The following is a 19,033-nucleotide window of genomic DNA, read 5'->3' as shown; positions in this document are numbered from 1 at the left end:
CGTGACGTGACGTGACGCGCCCTGCGCGCCCTCCCCCCCCCATCCCCCCCCACTTGCTGCTCGGCGCGGGAGGCGGGGAGCGGCGCGAGCCCCGCGGTGCAGGTGCGGCCGCTGGTGCGAACGGTGCGGGCGGGTCGCCATTGGGCGAGGGGCGGCGGGAGAAGGCGTCGGGGCCGAGGCCGGACCCCATTGGGTGGGGGGTTTATGAGTCCCTTTCCCTATTGGCTGTTGGGCTGCAGCGGCACAATGAGGGGCTTGCGGCCGTTAGCCCACAGGTGTTGTTGCTACCTGCAGGCCTCATGCTGTCTGCTATTGGTTGGGGTTGGGGGCCCTGTGTGCTCATTGGTCGGCTGACCTGTGGCCCATTTTGATATTGGCTGGCAGGGAACAGGGCCCCGCCGCAACACCCCACGCTGGGCCCTGAGGGGTGGTGATGGCCTCATGGCGGCCACACCGGGGCCAGGGTCTCTCGCCCCTTGTGTGACACCTACCCGGTCCTCTCCCCCACAGGGGCGGCTGCCCCAGCCCCGCCATGACCCCAGCAGTGTGCGGGGTGCTCCTGGGCCTGGCCTTGTACGCTGGCAGCCTGTGTGTGCTGAGCTGCACCGCTTTGGTCTACCACGACTACTGCATCATTGGGGCAGGACCCTCGGGCTTGCAGGCAGCGTATTTCCTCCAACGAGCCGGCCGAGACTACGTCGTCTTTGAGCGGAGCCACGCTCCCGGCAGCTTCTTCGCCCTCTACCCTCGCCACCGCAAGCTCATCAGCATCAACAAGCGCTACACGGGCAAATCCAACAGCGAGTTCAACCTGCGCCATGACTGGAACTCTCTCCTCAGTCACGACCGCCGGCTGCTTTTCCGGCACTACTCGCGTGACTTCTACCCCAACGCTGACGAGATGGTGCGTTACCTGGAGGACTTTGCTTCCCTGCTGAAGCTGCGGGTTCAGTACAACACGGCCATCATCCATGTCACGCTGGAGAGGGATGAGCAGGCCTGGAATGGGCACTACTTCATCCTGACTGATCAGGACAGGCGGAACTACAAGTGCAGGTAATGGGCAAATGCAGGGCTAGGGACGCCACTCTCCATGGGTGTCTTCAAAGGCATTGGCACAGGTTGTGCAGAGGAGCTTTGGCTGCCCCATCCCTGGCAGTGTTCAAGGCCAGGTTGGAGGGGGCTTGGAGCAACCTGGTCTAGTGGAAGGTGTCCCTGCCCATGGCAGGGGGCCAGAACTGGATGAGCTTTAAGGTCCTTTCCAACCTAAACCATTCTATGATCGTGTGTATCCTGTAACACTGCTGAGCTCCATTCCTAAAACCCTAGAAGTTCCTCAAGTAAACATACGGAGTTTATTTCTCACCTCTCCTGGAAGCTCAGCTCCACGACAGCAGGTTTGCTGACTCTCATTTGGAGGTGAGCTGGCAGGCAAGCTTGGTGGGGACAGAAGGCAATCCCAGGCACCCACGCACCAGGAGCTGCGTGAGCAGGACTGGAACAGCAGGCAGTACCTCTAGCCTCGGCTGCCTGGTGTTTCCATACAAGTCACAAAGTTTTGCCTAAGATTTAAGGAAAATTTACAGCGAAAGATAAAAAGATTACTATATTTCACTTTAGTGTTAGCAATTAGTGACATTGCTAACGTGGTTTTATGGCTACAAGTTAAAGGTTTTAAATATCAAAATCACTTTCTATCCCCCTTAAAAACTACTTTTGTTTTGCTGGACTAAAGGGCAACACAAATTTTAAATCAAAGTAACCTTTTATGCAACATAGAATCACCTTTAAAACTTTAGTATTATATCTATTTTCAGTGAGTACATATAAGTAGTACTTGCGCATTCTTGAACAGTGGAGGCAGGTCAAGGGTCTGGAGCACAAGTCTGTTGAGGAACGGCTGAGGGAACGGGGGTTGTTTAGTCTGGAGGAGAGAAGGCTCAGGGGGACCTTATTGCGCTCTACAATTATCTGAAAGGAGAATGGAGAGAAGAGATGACTGGTCTCTTCTCCCAAGTAACAAGTGACAGGACAAGAGGAAAAGGCCTCAAGCTGCACCAGGGGAGGTTTAGATTGGACATTAGGAACAATTTGTTCACTGAGAGGGTGCTCAGGCATTGGAACAGGCTGCCCAGGGCAGTGGTGGAATCACCATCCCTGGAAGTGTTCACAAACCGGGTAGATGAGTCCCTCAGTGACACGGCGTTTAGTGATGGCCTTGTCAGTGCTGGTTGAACAGTTGGACTTGATGATCTTGAAAGTCTTTTCCAACTAATTGATTCTATGATTCTGTGTTTATGTACAGCACCCACACTGACTTTTGCTATATATAACAATATTTCTAGTTGTCATTGCTGGCCTGAGGGTGGGGAAAAGAGGAGCAGCTCAATAGGTGAAGCTGGGAAGAAGTTTCTTTTGAAACTATGACCTCTGCAGCTGATCCAGTGTGACTGCAGGATTTACATCACAGCCATCCTCCATAGCAGGAGGATGGAGTGATGAGACAGAGTAATGGTCCCTGGTCCCGTAATTGCTGCATTTTCTAGTGCTATCCCTGTTTTTGCAGCTGCCTGTTGGTTGCCACTGGGACATGGGTCCCCAACGTGGTAAACTTCCCTGGCTCCGAATACGTTGAGGGTTACGAGACTGTGTCCACCAACCCTGAGGATTTCACTGGGCAAACAGTGTTGATCTTGGGTCGAGGGAACTCGGCCTTTGAGACAGCAGAGAACATTCTGGGCGTCACGAATTTCATCCACATGGTGAGCCGGTCCCGCGTGCGCCTGTCGTGGGCCACCCACTACGTCGGGGATCTGAGGTAGGAAACCGCTTCTCTTCCTCTTTTCTAATGCAGCTGGAGTATGAACCTGGACAATCACTTCTTGCTCAGGCAATGAGCCGGACTGGCACTGGAGGTGCTTGTGGTCCCGCACATCGCAGAAGAAATACAGGGCCTTTTAGCTTTAGGCCCTTGGTTTAAGGCAGTCCAGGATGCAGTTGGTGAACGCAGGAGCTTAATGAGAGCTCTTCAGGATCTATGTGAAATAGGAAAGTATCTCTTTGGAAACAGTGTCATAAAATAGTGCTGGGTCCTAAGTTGTTCCCTTGCTTGCAGTCACAGAGGAGAGCTGAGCGGTTGACTACATCCTGCAAGGACAGTGAAGGTGTGTTACCTGTGCTGTTCCTGTGAGCCCTGAGGCTCTGGGGATAACCTTTGCACTGAAGAGGGATGTGGGATACCTGGTAAAGGTTTGCTGTTTTCAGCAGTGGAGACAGAACCTCTCCTCCCTTCTTTTAGCTCTTCTTACATTCTCCTTTTCTTACCACAGAGCAATCAACAATGGCCTGCTGGACACATACCAGCTAAAATCTCTGGATGGGCTTTTGGAGGGTGACTTGGAAGACCTGGCTATCATCAAGGACAAGAAAGGGAAGTTACACATCACGCTTCGGTTCTACCTGGAGAACAGTAACATCAGTGCAGGCATTGACTCCATCACCCTCCCGCAGGATGAACTGGATAATTTTGCCCCCCGCGCACCTTACGACCGTGTCATCCGCTGCCTGGGGTGGAAGTTTGACTTCTCTATCTACAACAGGTGAGGAGGAAACAGAATCTCAGGAAAGCAGGTATTTGGAGTACAGAGGAAAGGGAAGAGCAGGTCCTCTTCTGGCAGCATTGCTTAGACCTCCACGTGCTCTGAGGTGGCTGGTCCTTTGTTGATGCTGCAGCTACAGCTATGTCGCAGTGGGAACCACTGTGTGTGCCACTGTCCCAGACAGGCTGCAGGGCTGAGCAAATGGCCGTGTTGAGACCTGGATAACACAGAAAAACCTGTACCTTTAGAAATTGATAACCTGACCTGCCAGATCACATGGATAGGGTGAGCAGTGTTCTGTGGTTTGGGTTGGGATTTTTTTGAATGATAGTACAGGTACAGATTGCTACAGAAAGGTGTTGTCTGCTTTTTTCCCCTGAGGTTGCCACCTTCACTCTACCTTGGTTTGTCTCCTAGTACATCCAGGAGATCAAAATGGTACTCTTAACTTCACTGTCTTCTAAAATTCACTGTCAGCAGCTCAGGCTGGAATTTGATCTTGTCCCGAGCTAACTTGGGATGAGCACCCTTGTCTTCTGGAAGATCCTCATTGAAGTAGTAAATCCCACTGAAGACACTGGGGGCATGAAGCAGTGTCTTGCAGTGGCTGCAATATAATGTGTATATAATATCAGAAACCCCTTCTATTTTTTCACCCAAGCCCTTTCTGACAGTCTGCTCTTGCTTGTCTTTTGCACATCAGATCCCTTAAAATGATGCCAGGGAAAGGAGACAAAAAGAAGTATCCTGAGATCAAACCCAATTACGAGTCCACAAGCACCCAAGGGCTCTTTGTTCTTGGCACTGCTAGCCATTCCATTGACTTCAGGAAATCTGCTGGGGGCTTCATCCATGGATTCCGGTATACAAGTGAGTACTGGGGTGTACAAAAGGGACAGAGATGGCAATTGGTCCTCCCTTCGAAGGAACAATTCATAGCTTACGGCTGGCCGTAAGACAACAAAACACAGCCAAGCTGCAGCTGCATCATCTGAAGTGGAGGAGAAGTGACTTGGGGTCATATCTGAAGTTTTGGGTTATCTGTCTTTGTTTTGTCTTGTGTTTCTCTTTGCCCATTGTCTCTTACTTATGTAACACAATAGAGTTCTGCCTGCCAGACGCTCTGCCTCGTGACAGGCTGTGGGTGAGAGGTCTGTGCTGTGGAGTTAAAACCCAGTGGCTTTGGCCAGTAGAGAATTTCTGTCTTTATATATGTGCTCATCCTTATCATTAAGACTACTCAGAAGTAATGAAACATCCCTTAGGATTCCCCCTCCCCGCCTGCTCACCAACCACTTAGCATCGCATCAGCTTTCAGAGGGCATCTCCGCTGCAGTTACCAGCAATTGGGGTGGGAGATCCTAAGCACAGATGAGCTGTAAAGCTTATTTATTGTGCCCTGTCAGTTATCTGTGTGATTTCTGAAGTAAGCTTGGATGTGTTAATAAGGTGTCCTTGTTTCTCCCCATGTCTTAGCTCGTGCAGTTCACCGCCTACTGGAAAAGCGTCACCATGGTGTCCCCTGGCCATCCACAGTCTACCCTGTTACACAGCTGACCAATTCCATCATCAAGAGGGTGAACGAGGCCTCGGGCCTCTACCAGATGTTCAGTGTCCTGGCTGACATCATACTGCTGAGAGAGTGAGTGAGTAATTATTCCCAGCACTGCACTCCATCATTTCAGTCCTTTTTTCTCAACCACTGCTTCCCGTGTTGCCACCACATAAATTGCTCCATTGCTGCCTAAGGATGTTATGTAAGTCATGTAAGCAGCCACCTCAAAACTTGTACCACTGCCAAAATTTATGCCAGTATGCCCAATTCTGCCAGTTACCTCCCTCTCTTAAAGGGCTGAAAAGGTCCGGACCTTCTCTTTAGGCTCAGAGGAGTAATACTCTTCTACTGTCCCCAGGAAGAAGCTTTCCTTGAGCAGTGCATCTGATGGCTTTTTGGCCTTAGCCTGGACCAGCTGAGGGGATGTTGGATCCCAGCTGGCTTTTCTCTAACGGAAAAATTTGGTGGTTGTGGTTGTAATTCACAGGAATGCCACAGCATTTGAATACCTGGAAGAGTACCCAGTTGGAATCCTGGCTGACCTGGAAATGCAGACAGGGAGAAAGGCTCCCAGTGGGCTGTTTGTCGTCATCATGGAGTATGGGAAAAATTTCTCTGGGGCTGACAAGGATGTCTTCTACTACAACCGAGCTGTGGGAGAGGCACAGCATGCCTGGCAGTCCAACTTTTTGCACCCTGTTATTTACTTTTACAAACACCTCCCAACAGGTAAGCTTTCCTTTGAGTTACCTGATACTAGCAAAACTTGCGAGGGATAAATACACTTCACTGCCAAAGAAGGGGGTGGGACCTAAAGGAATTGCACACCCTTCTCCTCTGCTTCTTTCATGTCCATCTTCTGGGGCACCCACCACCACTGTGTGAGCTGAAAAAAAAGCTGGGAGCTGGCAAGAAGTTTCCATCAGTCAGACTGATGCACAGTGGGGGAGTTGTACCAAAGACCTCACATTTGAGAATAGAAACAAATAGGCACACTGGGAATTTTTCTGTTCCCAGAAAGAGGAACACTGCTTCCCTTTGGCTGGCACGTTATTTATTTTGCAGAGTCCTGGGTTTTTCAGTGTTAGCACCAAAAGAAGGCTGTTCTCTGTGGCCTGCTCAGGTCTGAGAGGTCACACAGTGAGAGGCAGCCAGAGGCAGGGGTTTGAAGATGAGTATTACAGCCAGCAAACAAATGCACTCAGAATAGATTTCCTTGGGAAATTACTGTGCTGAATCTTCATCTCCAGAAACCTAGGGTCAGGGTCCAGCCTGCCTTGCACAAGAAGCAGCACGATGGGTAGCAGCATTAAAGCTTGAAAGGAGCTCAGTCCGTCTGACAGTCCCTGCCAGGGGAAACAGGAGTGAAATGACAGGAATACTGTGGGCAGGGACAAGGGGCAGCTGTGCAGTGGCAGGGTTGCTGAGGACAAAGCTAACAGAGGGGATTGCAAATGAAAGTCAGGTAGGGATTAAAAGGTCAGGATAAAAGCTGAAACAGCTGTGGTGGCTGCTTTGTATTGCCCAGGCACTTTTTAATGCTGTTTTGATTCTGAGAGATTCCCTTAATGTTCTCTTGGCAGAGCTTGAAATGAAACTTCGGCCCCCAGATTGGCCTCTCCCTCGCCCTGATGCCATCCATCACATTGTGGAGGACTTTCTGACAGACTGGACGGCTCCAAATGCTCACATCCTGCCCTTGAGGCGGTTTTTGGAGAACTGCCTCAGCACGGACCTGCGCAATTTCTTTGCAGGTAATTTGTGCACAGGATAGAGGTGGCAGGAGGAGGAGGAGGGATGTGAGGGACATGCAACAGGAGTGATCTGCAAAGAGCTGAGATCAACCCATGGCGTGCTGGTGGTCTCACCATCGGTCACACCTCTTTGATGCACTCTCCAGATAGTAAAAAATGCTGGTGCTGTGTGTATGTTCCCAAATACTCTTTGTTCCTGCTCACCACCAGAAAAAGACTGCCCAGGTGCACCCAGATTAGGGAAAGGTGTATGAGGTTGGGTTCAATCCCTTTTCTAGCTTCAGTTTTCTTTCCACCTCCATTATCTGAATGTTCCTTTATGCCACTGGGTACCAGATCTCTTTTCACATACTGATGATGGGAAATTGGATTGCTGGCCTGGGAACCTCCTGCAGGACGTCCACATGACACACAGAGGCGGATACAAAGAACATGCCAGAGGGCTGCAAGTTCAAATCCAGCTCCTTTTCCTCTCAGAGCACGAACTGGAGCTCCCACCCTGCATCTTCTGAACTCTGCAAAATGAAATCCATTACCCTGCTGCCATCCAGGGCAGGGTACTGGGTGGGAAACTCTGGTTGCCTTCCCTCATCCTCTCTGCTTTTTGTTTTGAATGAGTCCTCAAAAGTTTATGGGAATTTTTCTCTGCAGGATATCTCTGCTGAGTCTGGTATTTGATCCTTTTCCCCCACAGAGTCCTGTTTCCTGTTTGCCTTCACCCGTCAGAAGCTGCCTCCCTTCTGTCGTCAGGGCTACATGAGAATGCAAGGTCTGGAGGGGAGCGAGGGGCTCTGGCGCCATGCCGTAGAAGCTGGCCTGCTGCAGGATTACAGCATCACAGACTTCATGGGTGACAGACCCCCTGACAGCCACAAAGGGTCACAGGACCAACTGCTGAGAGATCATGTCATATCGGTTCGTCCGCTGCAGCATCTCGTTAATGCCAAGGATGAGCTTTAACCTTTCTCACTCCACACTGAAACTCGAAGGTGCTGTTGTGACAATACTGTAACAGAGATCCGCAGCAGGATTCTGCCCTGCCCCATGCACCTTCTCCATCCTCATGTCTTCCACTGATCATGAGTTGCCAAAGACCTGCTCAGATCTTGCTGTTACAAAGAGGACCAACGTGCTTTAAATGATAAGCAAGGGGCTAAAATCCAGCTATGCTGAGGCTCCCGTGTTATCCTTGCAGAGTTCAGAGTCGCTTGAAGACGGTGTTGGTGTTTATCTCATGGATCAGTACCAGCAGTGACTTCCAGGGGTCACAGAAGAGAGTGCAGGATCGGCTGCGTAACTTACAATGTCATGTCCCATGCCGGAGGTGACCTGCTGGTACTCACGCAGGCCAGTGCGGGCTCTCTAGTCCTGGAGTACCGTACACTGTGTATACTTGAAGGTTTGTTTCTGTGCTGAATCCCCAAGTGGCACTCCAGACACACTCCTTGGTACTTTTCCTGCCTTTCAGTTAGGGCAGGTGTGCAGCTTGAGTGAAGATGGGTGGGTTTTACTGACTTTATAGGTCAGATAATTTGTCATTTCTTCCTTCAGGAAGGATGAGCAGCTTGCCTGGAATGCCAGATACAGAGAGACTTACATTGGGTTCAGCTTCACTCTTCTCACATTTCTCTTCTCCCACCCCAAGCACCCTGAAAGGTTAGCCCTTGTGTTTTATAAAGCATGACCAATAGTTCTCCTGTTTACACTATGTCATCAAGAAAGTTTTGGGTGGACACTGATGTCATTAAAATGCTCATTCTGTATTTTATTCCCTCTCCTGTTACTTTGAGAGCATGCTGGCACTGACTTGGAGGCTGTTGGCATTTATTGCTCCTTCTGTAAGCCACATGCATATGTCTGTCACCTCTCTGTGGGCTCCTTCCACTGAAGCTGAAAAGCGAGAGCAGTTTCGAGCTTGACATTATGATGTCTCTCTGATTTCTAGGAAATGGAGGAGGGGCAAAAGGTAACGGGCTTTTTGCTTCAGCACTTGTTTTCCAACCACTGGGCATCTAGAGGAATGTTCCTCTCTAGTGCTTCCAGAGTGGGGGAGTCCTAAAACTCCCCTAATCCTTCAAATTCATTTGCTGTTTCTGTAAAGTCCCAGTTTCTACCCTGCTCAGAGGCTGGGGAGCAGAAGAGGTGAGGAAGATGGCAAGTGAATTCTTGCTCCTCTGTGAGAACACTTCTTCTGCTCAGAGATCTTAGAAGTTCACATGCAGCTGGAAGGGGGACACAATCACTTCTCAATGTGCATTAGTCAGCATCCTTCCATGGGCTTATGTCCCATTGCCACAGCTCTAAGGCCGGTCTGGCTCCTGTGGCCTGTAGCAGTCTGGGGGTGCCACTACTTCCTACATCCGTGGTACTATTGGCTCTTTATTTTGGGATTGTCTGACTGAACTGGGTTGACTGGCTGTCACTAAAGAACCCCTTTCACTCGTTCATCCCTGTGCGCGTGGACATGGAGGGTGTCCCCGTTGTACCTACGTGCATGCATGTTCCCCAGGTTTTTCCTCTTCCAGCCTCAAATGCCCACAAGGGGGCAGCAGTCTGCACGCCTACAGCACATGTGTCGCCTTAAATTGTGATCCGCCTTGTACAGAAAATAATCTGTACAAAATTGGCACCCACCGATGCTTCCAGCATGTTCTTCGCCTGCATCTCAGGGTTGGATCTGGTAATCCAGCTTCAGAAGGTTTTACTGCTGCCTGCTTCGCACACAAGCTGATATCTGGGTCATAGGGTCATAGAATGGACACAGAGTGGGGTGTTAAACCTCAACCAGTCTCAGCCCCCTGCCATAGGCAAGGACACCTTCCACTATTGCAGGTTGCTCCAAGCCCCGTCCCACCTGGCCTTGAACACTGCCAGCGATAGGGCAGCCACAGCTTCTCAGGGCAACCTGTGCCAGCACCTCAGCACCCAAACAGGGAAAATTTGTTTCCCAATATGTAATCTAAACCTACCCTCCTCCATGTGCTGCTGAGCAAGCAGTGCCGTTTGGGCTTGCTTCTGCCAGAGCTGACAACAGGAGGGAGTGCAAGCAGGGGCTGGTTTCCCATGGGGCACTGCGGGGGAGCAGCAAGCCGCACTGGTTTGCAGGCACCCGTGGGAGCAGGGCTGCAGGCTAGTCCCGGTGCCTGGTTCTGCTGCGTGTTTCCTGGAAGGGATTTAATCCCTGGCCCGGGGGAGCGCAGGGAACCCTCCTTCCCGGAATGCCCACAGAGGCGGCGCCCACCCCCAAGCAGCAAGGAGCCGCAGGCCGGCGCCGGGCCACCACCACGTGGAGGAGGCGCGCCACGCCCCGCGCAGCCCATTGGAAGATCACAGCCGCCAATCAGCACTCACGGCCCGCCCCGCGTGGCATTGCTTGCTGTCCCCTGCCAAGCTTAAAGGACGGCCACGACGGCCAATCCAAGATCGGGGCGAAGGCCAATCAGCTGTGAGGGCGGTGGTACCGGTGTTCGCAGCGTTCCTGCGCCGCAGCCAATCAGAGCGCGGGTAGGGGGGGCGGCAGGCGGAAGTTTGATTGCGTGCGGGTCACCTCAGGGACAGGGAAGGTGCGGGGCGGGGGCTGCAGGGAGGCGGCGGGGTTCTGGGTGTGGGGTGTCCCGTGGCGGCTGGGGGTCGCCTGTGGGTCCCGCCTGGCTCCGGCAGCCTGCCCCTGGGGTTGGAGAGGGGGTCTTTCCGTACCGGTTCGGGTGGCTGAGCGTGGCTGGCATGGCCTGTCCTACCGGTGGGAGCCGCTGGGACCCGCTGGCTAGGGGAGCCGTGTCCTGCGCCGTCAGGGGAAGGGGGGATCCCAGTGCAGGGGAAGGCAATAGCCCGGGGGGGAGGCCCTGCTCTGTAGGGCTGGGGAAACGGGGACCCTGTGCTTAGGGCGGGGGGAGCATCCTCACAGAAGCTGGGTTTGTAGCTGCGGACTCCATGGCAGGTGGGACCCACGGCTGTGAGGCTGGAGCTGCAGCGGGGTGGCAGGGGTTTGGCACAGGGACAGCAAGAGCTTCCATGCAGTGCCCCGTATGTGTCTATCTAGGATATCTTCTGGCTTGGGGGCTGCCCCGCAGAGGGGACTCTGAGCCAGGCACTGCTACACTGGGACTGGCTGTGGGGTGCACTCACCCCAACATACCTGATCCACCTCTCCCCACAGATGGCCCAGAGGCTGGCGCTTCGGCGGCTGCTGTCCCTCACCCCCAGGGCGCTGCCCCCACAGGCCCCTGCGGCACGCCACAGTAGGGCCTTCAGCGCCTCAGCAAACTGCAAGAGCACCTTCAATGTGCAGGATGGCAGCGACTTCCAGGACCGGGTGGTGAACAACCCCAAACCTGTTGTGGTGGACTTCCATGCACAGTAAGTTCCCCCCCATGGCTGTTGTGCCCCTCTCTGCCATCCATCACACATGCAGGTGTGCCTTTCTGCTTTCCTGACACAGTGCAGAGAAGCAAGTGTGTGCAAGGGCTCCCCAGGCTGTGGAGCTGCTGACCACCCTGCTGAGCATCTGGTGTTAAAAGGTGCTTTTGTTCCTACATCACAGTCCATAGAGGGCTCACTCGTTTGTTGAGTTGCACCACTGTAGGTGTAGCTACGCCCTGCGGGAGCATAAAACACAAGTGCCAGGAAGGCGTTCCTCAGAGCAGCATAACTGCAACTCCCAAGTGGTTGGGTGCCACCCCAACTGGTGTTGCATCATCCTGCAAATGACACCTCAAGAAAAAGCTCTGATGTCCCCTTTGTGGATTAAGTACCCTCTTTAAAACACTGATATGAACAGCTGTGGAAGAGCACTGCAGTTGGTTACCCCTGCACTGTCACGTTGTGTTTTTCCAGATTTCTACGCTGTGTGTTCTTGAGGCAGGGCTCTTGACTGTAAATGCCCTTAGGAATTAGTAACAGCCCCGTGATGCCAACAGCAGCATTCGTCATCGATAAAAACACTGTCATCCTCTTGCCAGTAAAAATATTCCTAGATGTTATCTGCTGGATTAATGATACTGATTATCTTTGTTTTCTCATGTATTTCCCTAGTCCCGCAGCGCTGTCATGTGAGCCTGTTGTGGCTGATCCTGGGCAAGCAGAGTATGAAACAGCCCCAAAACTGCTTCTTTAAATAGACCAAACTGACAAACCAAAACAAATGTTAACCAGGATCAGCCAGAGAGGAGAGGACAAATAATTGAAAGCCTGAAACCTGATGCAGAGGGAGGCTGAGGAGGAGCAGAGTTTAGCAGAGCTTCCGTTTTAAAAGAAAAAGGCACTTAGAGCTTTAACTTTCATTTTGCTTGAGCTGAGTAAGTTCAAACCATCGTAACTGATGCCGTTAGAGGCTGCAGGGGATGTTTTCTGTGTACAGGGCCTCACAAAGTCTTATGCTGTTGCACTTGGTTTAGCATAAGTGGTCTCTCCTCGAACACATGTGATACCTCTGTGAGTTTTGCAGCTAAAGGGAATTTCTGTAGACCCTGCAATGAGTGTGGAAGGGAAATCTATGATCTGATAACTGGCAGAAGTTGATTTGAGTGTTGCTGCTACCCCTGCACCCAGCAGCAACACTGGCTCCAGGGCATCTTTGTGGGCAGCAGGATCACAGCTCTCCACGTACCCACCAGTGAGGACACAAAGCATGGTTGGGATAAACGGCTGAGAAGAGGGGCAGGAGGACCGCCCACCAAGGCTGGCAGAGCAGATTATGGTGTGATCCAAATGACATGACATGACACCACGAATGCTGAACGGTGACCTCTTCCACTCAGCCCCACCGCCACACACACAAAACTCTTTCACAGTTGCTTTGTGGAACTGTGGTTTGGGTATGGTGTTTCCAGGCTGGCTTTTGAATGGAGGCTGCGGTGCTTCCCTCCTCTAATGTCCTCTCTGTTCTTTCTCCATCAGATGGTGTGGCCCCTGCAAGATCCTAGGCCCCAGGTTAGAGAAGATGGTGGCCAAGCAGGAGGGGAAGGTGCTGATGGCCAAAGTGGACATCGATGATCACACGGACCTTGCTATTGAGTACGAGGTAGGAGCTGGAAGAGCACAGACTTTCTTCTGCTGGTAGTGCAAAGAAGGTCCCTCGTTGGGGTGAGGTGTGTGTGGTGTGAGGAGGGGAAATTCAGTGCCTATAGGTTTCTGATCTCTCTGTTCACTCATCAGTAGGTGGAGTTTACTGCTTGGCCCTGCTGCAGCTCTGCTGCTCATGTTCAGCATCCCCACCTCTAATTCCGCAGAAAGGTGTCCTCTGGGCCTTGCAGGCGTCTGTCAACATGAATGCTTGCCTGGCCTCAAGGAGCCTGCAGCATACACAGCATTGTACTGCAGGCATGGGCTGCTCAAGTGCAGGGCAGGAACGTGAATTAACAAGCCCCAGTCTGCTCTGCCCTGAATGTGGTTTGGCTCTTCATGCAGCCAGTCCTTCCTTGTGCAGAATTTCTTGCTTGGTAACAGTGTCCCATCCTCAAGCCACAGCACAAGGAGACACCATGTTTAGACAGGTAAAAGCCAGGTCAGAGAACACACATAAGCAACAGGAACATGCATCTTGCTGTTGACAAGCACAAGCCTTAGTGCTTACACTAGTGCTTTACATGCCTCTTAGGTGTGTTTCTGTTCTGTCGTGCTTCCAGGATAGAGCAGAGTGACTGGAGAAGAAGCTCTGGTTTACGTGATTGTGTCAATCATTAGGTAGTCTAAGAAGTGTAAAAGCTTCTCTGACAACTGTGCTCGCTTATGTTGTCTCTCCTTGTAAACAACTCAGTCTGTGGAGTCCAGGCATCCTGTTGCTGTATTTTACAGGGAAGAAAACACTTAATTCCCACTCACATATGGAACTGCTCTCCCTCTGCAGATGAGTCCTAGGGCTGAGGCTGGTACAGGAAGCTCCTCAAGCTGCCCAGCAAAGTGTCCTGAGCAAGCTGCCATGTTCTTCAGCCTGGAGGAGACACTGTGTCATTCCCACACCCTGCTGAGCCAGGAGGAAGTGGAAACAGCTTGTTCCCTCCCACTCTTTCCCAAGGAGACCTTTCTGCCTGTGCTGTGGTGGCGTATCCACGCAGCTGGTGCCCACAGTCATGATTTGCAGTTCCCACAAGCTGAGCATGAAAGCCTTAGGTGCTTCTCTTGGGGGTGGTGTACTGGCAGAGATGCCCCAGGCCAAGGAAGATGGCTGCTGGCTCCTGAGTAGGGCTGTGTAGCTCAAGGGCAAAGGTGAAGAGGGTGAAGTTGTTTCAGTGGTGGTCAGAAAGTTAGTAAATCCTAGTAGATGCAGGCAAGGCTCTTGTAGCAACCATCCTAAGAAGAAAATAAGAAAGATTATTAGCTCAATTTAGGTATTGTTTTAAGCCTTCCAGTGGATGTGATTAGCTGGGATTGCAAGAGGATAATCACAGATGGATGGAAAACGGCAGAGTGTGTGCATGTGAAGAAAGGTCATTAAAAAGAGGCAGGAAATTCCCAAATTGCACAGGTTTGACACTGTGCGTTCCCACTGGATGGCCAGGGAACACCAGCACAGCCTGCTAGGTACATGCATTTGTCTGCAGGCTCTGCCTTACAGCCCTGGTGATACAGGTGCAGGCAGCACTGAGGCTGCTGGCAGGCAAGGGCCAGCTTCCAGCAATTTGTTCTGGAGCATCATGGAATCATAGAATGGTTTGGGTTGGAAAGGACTGCAATACCATCTAGTCCCTGCCATGGGCAGGGATGCCTCACACTAGACCATGTCACCCAAGGCCCTGTCCAGCCTGGCCTTGAACACTGCCAGGGATGGAGCATTTACCACTTCTTTGGGCAGGCTGTTCCAGTGCCTCATCACCCTCACAGTAAAGAACTTCTTCCTTATATCTAACCTGAACTTCCCCTGTTTAAGTTTGAACCCATTACCCCTTGTCCTACCACTATAGTCCCAGATGAAGAGTCCTTCCCCAGCATCCTTTAGGCCCCCTTCAGATACTGAAAGGCTATGAGGTCTCCATGCAGCTTCTCTTCTCCAGGCTGAACAGCCCCAACTTTCCCAGCCTGTATACAAACATGATGAAGATTTTGGGTTTTTTTGTTTGCTGCATCCTCTGCTCTGAGTGATGTGCGTGTCTGGTTTTGACCATAATCTCCATGGCTAACCCCCATCCCTAGGTAGTGTCTGTGAGCAGAACAGCTGCAAACAGATAGGGGTAAAGGAGAACTTTTTGCTTTGTTCTTCATAGTTTAGGCCATCCTTTTCGAGGTAGGAGTTTGGCTCATGTGCTGGGCATGGGCTTGGTTGTGCTTCATCTTCTGAAAAGTTACCACTTGAGATGTGTGCATAAGGGCTGATGGGAAGACAAGTTGACATCAAAGAGGGACCAAAGACAGTGTTTGGGGGAGATCAGGATAACCAAAGGTGGTATTTGAGATGGATCAGGAAAGATTTAGTTGTTTTAAAATCATTCCACTGGGGACTGGGCATCTGCAGGCTGAGAAAGCTTTTGTTTCAGGGGGTTTCAGCATCCACGACTTCTCCACAAGCTGCCAGGAAGTCTCTTTCCATCCATGTTAATTCCCTGCCCACACATGCAGCCCCCAGCTCACTACTCAATTGCACAACGTCCTCTTCAGCAGCCTCCTCAGCGCGGGGGGAAGCAGGGCAAGGGGACAGACCCCCTGGAAGAGCTGAGGAATGCCGGCACATTCCTTCTCTTGGCTCTGAGCCCTCCCCGCTTAGCACAGAGCGGGGACACGCTTCCTGCGACTAGAAATGTCCCCGGCGCCTTTCCCTGTCCGGTTATGCCCAGCACAAAAGTTCTTTCTCTGGGGATTCCTCCTTTTATCTAACACCTTTCATCTCTGGTCGTGGCCTTTCTCTGTTGCTCCAGCCCGCTCCTCACCTCTGACCCCAGAGCAGAAAGGGAGAAGGAATACTTTTGTTTAATCTGCCGACTCTTAAAATTCTTCAGATTCATCTCTTGCTTTGGCCTGTTGCCTGTGTGCATGGCTGCTGGAAAGGGGCAGCCCCTTCTCTAGTAGCTCAGGGGAGCTGCTGGATACAAGGATGGTCATTCAGCAGCAGAGCTTGATCCGATGTTATGCCTTATTCTGTAGCCTGGGTGAAATCCTTCTCCCTGCTCCATTGTGTGACATCCAAGCTTGTATAAAAGCCCCAGTTTCAGATGGAAGAGAATTCCCTTGGAACGAGTGCTGCCAGGAATAGCCTGGATGGCCCCGTTTATTTATCTCTGGTCAGCACTGATCAAAAGCAGCCTGACTTTTTTCTCTATAAATGCTCTTGAGGGAGGATGAGGGTTTGTTTAGGTTCAGTACAGATGAGACCCAAAAAAAGAAGGGGGGAGGGAGGGAAAAGGGCAGCAACTTTGCATTTTAGAAATTCCCATGACATTTGCTTCTTGAGCTGCAAATAGCGTGTGCTCCGTTAAGAGGCTGCCCTTGCTGCAGCCAGTAGGAAGGAAGATGTCAAAAGTGGTGTGTTTTCTGGGCAGAGGCAAGTTGCTCAGTGCTCCTGGTTCTCACCCAGCCCCAGGCCCGCTACCCCTTCTTGGGGTTTGCTGCCTAGCACGAAAAGGGGAAGAGAAGGAGGGACAGAGGTTTGTTGTGTGCAGCTCCTGGGTGCGCTGCTCAGCACTCAGAGCCCTGTAACTTTGCATTAGCTGCTTCTCCATAGTGCTTCAAATAGCCCCTTGCTCCTCACTCGGGCTGCAGTGTCCTGGTCCTTGCTGTTGCTGGTTGGGCATACAGGTGTTTTGGATGGAACTGGGCCAACTCTGTTCATTATTAACCCACTTTGCAGACTAGAGGGAGGCCCAGTGGAGGTTTGCTCTTCTCAGGGAGGGAGAGACCAGCTGAGTGCAGTGCTGGTACCATCCTTTTTCACCCCTAAAATCACAACGGAACATGTTGATGGCACCATTGCCAGTGCTGGGGCCTGAGCTCTCTGGATCCACTCCCACCAGTCACTAGGAGGAGCTGAAGATCGTGCATTGAAGCAGTCCCGGTGCTCCCATTCCTTCAGCTGAGACTCACAAGCCCTGGAGGACAGACTGCAGCAGCCACGCTGGACTGGCCGGGTGGGAAGGAAAGCACAAAATGTCCCTTTCATCTGAGGCTCCTGGTGGGAGGAAAGCCAGCCTTCTGGCGGGTTTCCCAAGGAAGGATTTGCAGACCCTTGTTGGTAGCAGGGCTGGCAGCACACAGGGGAAGGCCCTGCAGGCTAGTGGGGAGGCAGCAGGCAAGATAAGGATGTGTTTTGGGGGAAGGCTTTGCAGAGATACGGGCACTGTGGGGTCACAAACATGACCAGATCTCTCTTGCCACAGCGGCTCTCTTGAGCTCTGGTTGCTCCGTTCTCAGTCGTGTCCCTGGGGTCTCTTCTGTCACTGGTCATCCAGCAAGCCCCTGGGGAGCGTTGTCATTTCTGCTGCTGTCCTCTTGGATAATTCCAAGAAAACTTTGGTTTTGGCTAAAAAAGCAGTGCCCAGAGCAGGACTCACTTTGGTCAGAGGAGCTTTATCTCTTCCTAGCTAATCGTCAGGGATCCACAGTGGACACTGCACTGGTGTGTGACCAGAAAAGGAAGGATGGGTCGGAGGGGGCTGTCATTACCATGACAGGATGGGGCAGGAAATCTGCCTGTGCCATGATGGGGGGGAGGGACACCACTCCTCTGGCTCCAGTCCTGTCTGCATAAGAACACGGGTCAAGTCTGAAACCGCCCTGGCCATAAAATGTCCAAAGGTCGTCATGTCTGAGGGGTGTCCTGGTAAAAGACTGGGTTTGTTTGCTTATGATAGGACAAAAAGGAAGGAGAAGAGGAATTTGTACTGGAGAAGGGAGAAAAGCTTTGCTTTGTTTTTATGTTAGCTTTGGGTTTGTCTTTAACATTTTGGGCCTTATTTAAAGTTGAAAAGCTGCTCAGCCTTGACTTAAGCAGTGCAGAGATGAAGCCACAGGGAGAGGAGGAACATGGAGCTCAACTGGCCTGGTTTTGAGAGCAGACACGTCACTCCTGTAGCCACTTCTTTGGAGCTCCATGTGGGGCCCAGGCCCAGCTTCTGCTCACCCGTGTCTCCCTGTTTCCCTTGCCCATAGGTGTCAGCAGTGCCAACTGTGCTGGCTATGAAGAACGGAGACGTTGTGGATAAGTTTGTGGGGATAAAGGATGAGGATCAGCTGGAGGCATTCCTCAAGAAACTCATCGGAGCCTGAAGTGAAAGGGTGGCTGTACCTCTGCCTCCAGACACATCCACATTGTGCATTCCTTGCCTGGGAGACTTGAGGGGCACGTGAACGGCCTGCCTTGTACAGCCTGGGGTTTTCTTCTGGTTTGGGGCTTTTAGGAGATGGACAGTGTTGTAATCCTTCCCTCCCACCCACCCCTTCTCTTGAGCAGCAGTAGTTGTAGAGGGCACTGAGGAGCAGGGCTGCTTATTCTCAAAATGGGGAATGTGGCTGGAATTAGCCTGTGTTTATCAGCAAAGAGCTGACGTGCAGAACTGCCGCTGCTGAGTTCAGGGGAGGAATGTTTTCCTCTTTGCTTAGTATCTGATAGCCCAGAGCAGAGGGCAGCTGCTCCCTGCGAGATGTTGGTACATACCTGCCCTGGGTGGGTTTGTTTAAAGCTGAGAATGCCTCTGCCTTGTCTGTGAAACCTGTCTCTGTCCTTCTGTCCTCGTGTCGCTGGGACAGGTACAACTCCCCCACAATTCCACAGGCTCCAGTCATAATTTTATAAGAGAAAATAGGGAGAAGTATTTTATGGATCTCCTTTTATATGTCTGTAATAAAGAGAGCTTTATCAGTTGCTGTTGTCTAGCTGGAGAATAAAACTTGATTCTTGGAAATCACAGGGAAGTCCCTTATCTGTCCAGAGAGGCGAGAGGGAGTATCGGCACCTCAGTGGCTGGTTTGTGATGGTGGGTTGGGAGAGCACAGGTTATGACTTGATCCCTACTAAAAAAGAAGGCACAGAAGAACAAACAAGTGGGTTACTTTCACAGGGCTTTCAGTGCTGCTTCTAGGATCCCCTTTGGGTGCTGCTCACTCCAGGATGCCAGAGGAAGGACTTGCCCCCTGCATGCAGAGTAACAGCGGCTCCTTGTGCACAAAGAGCCAGAGCTGTGCTCACTCCCCTGTGTTTTTCT

At 51.7% G+C, this 19,033-nt stretch overlaps 2 protein-coding genes across 2 annotated transcripts; both read left to right on the top strand.

The window, feature by feature from the left end:
- The first annotated feature begins 49 nt into the window (after positions 1 to 49).
- On the top strand, positions 50 to 8,205 carry FOXRED2 (FAD dependent oxidoreductase domain containing 2). The gene is made up of 9 exons (XM_061445131.1): positions 50 to 102; positions 511 to 1,056; positions 2,567 to 2,818; positions 3,330 to 3,599; positions 4,303 to 4,469; positions 5,076 to 5,241; positions 5,642 to 5,883; positions 6,738 to 6,908; positions 7,603 to 8,205. The coding sequence occupies exons 2-9, from the start codon at positions 533 to 535 to the stop codon at positions 7,866 to 7,868; spliced, it is 2,058 nt and encodes a 685-aa protein (XP_061301115.1). The 5' UTR covers positions 50 to 102; positions 511 to 532; the 3' UTR covers positions 7,869 to 8,205.
- Positions 8,206 to 10,401: 2,196 nt separating this feature from the next.
- Positions 10,402 to 18,736, top strand: TXN2 (thioredoxin 2). The gene is made up of 4 exons (XM_061445130.1): positions 10,402 to 10,471; positions 11,065 to 11,264; positions 12,804 to 12,927; positions 17,982 to 18,736. Exons 2-4 carry the CDS (start codon positions 11,065 to 11,067, stop codon positions 18,096 to 18,098), a joined length of 441 nt encoding a protein of 146 aa, XP_061301114.1. The 5' UTR covers positions 10,402 to 10,471; the 3' UTR covers positions 18,099 to 18,736.
- Positions 18,737 to 19,033: the final 297 nt, after the last annotated feature.

This window comes from Pezoporus flaviventris, unplaced genomic scaffold, assembly GCF_033815535.1.
Source record: "Pezoporus flaviventris isolate CSIRO_AGI_PZ_B2104156 unplaced genomic scaffold, CSIRO_AGI_Pfla_v1 ptg000002l, whole genome shotgun sequence".
Lineage (NCBI taxonomy): Eukaryota > Metazoa > Chordata > Aves > Psittaciformes > Psittacidae > Pezoporus > Pezoporus flaviventris.
Note: the sequence above shows the minus strand (reverse complement) of the source record. Positions and strands in the feature narration are given on the sequence as shown.

What these genes read in the sequence shown, in the direction of transcription:
- FOXRED2 (XM_061445131.1), top strand. Translation starts at nt 533, where the DNA reads ATGACCCCAGCAGTGTGCGGGGTGCTCCTGGGCCTGGCCTTGTACGCT. An exon ending in GACTTCTCTATCTACAACAG is followed by an intron (nt 3,600 to 4,302) that starts GTGAGGAGGAAA and finishes TTTGCACATCAG; the next exon opens with ATCCCTTAAAATGATGCCAG. An exon ending in TTACAAACACCTCCCAACAG is followed by an intron (nt 5,884 to 6,737) that starts GTAAGCTTTCCT and finishes TTCTCTTGGCAG; the next exon opens with AGCTTGAAATGAAACTTCGG.
- TXN2 (XM_061445130.1), top strand. Translation starts at nt 11,065, where the DNA reads ATGGCCCAGAGGCTGGCGCTTCGGCGGCTGCTGTCCCTCACCCCCAGG. An exon ending in GTGGTGGACTTCCATGCACA is followed by an intron (nt 11,265 to 12,803) that starts GTAAGTTCCCCC and finishes TTTCTCCATCAG; the next exon opens with ATGGTGTGGCCCCTGCAAGA. An exon ending in ACCTTGCTATTGAGTACGAG is followed by an intron (nt 12,928 to 17,981) that starts GTAGGAGCTGGA and finishes CCTTGCCCATAG; the next exon opens with GTGTCAGCAGTGCCAACTGT.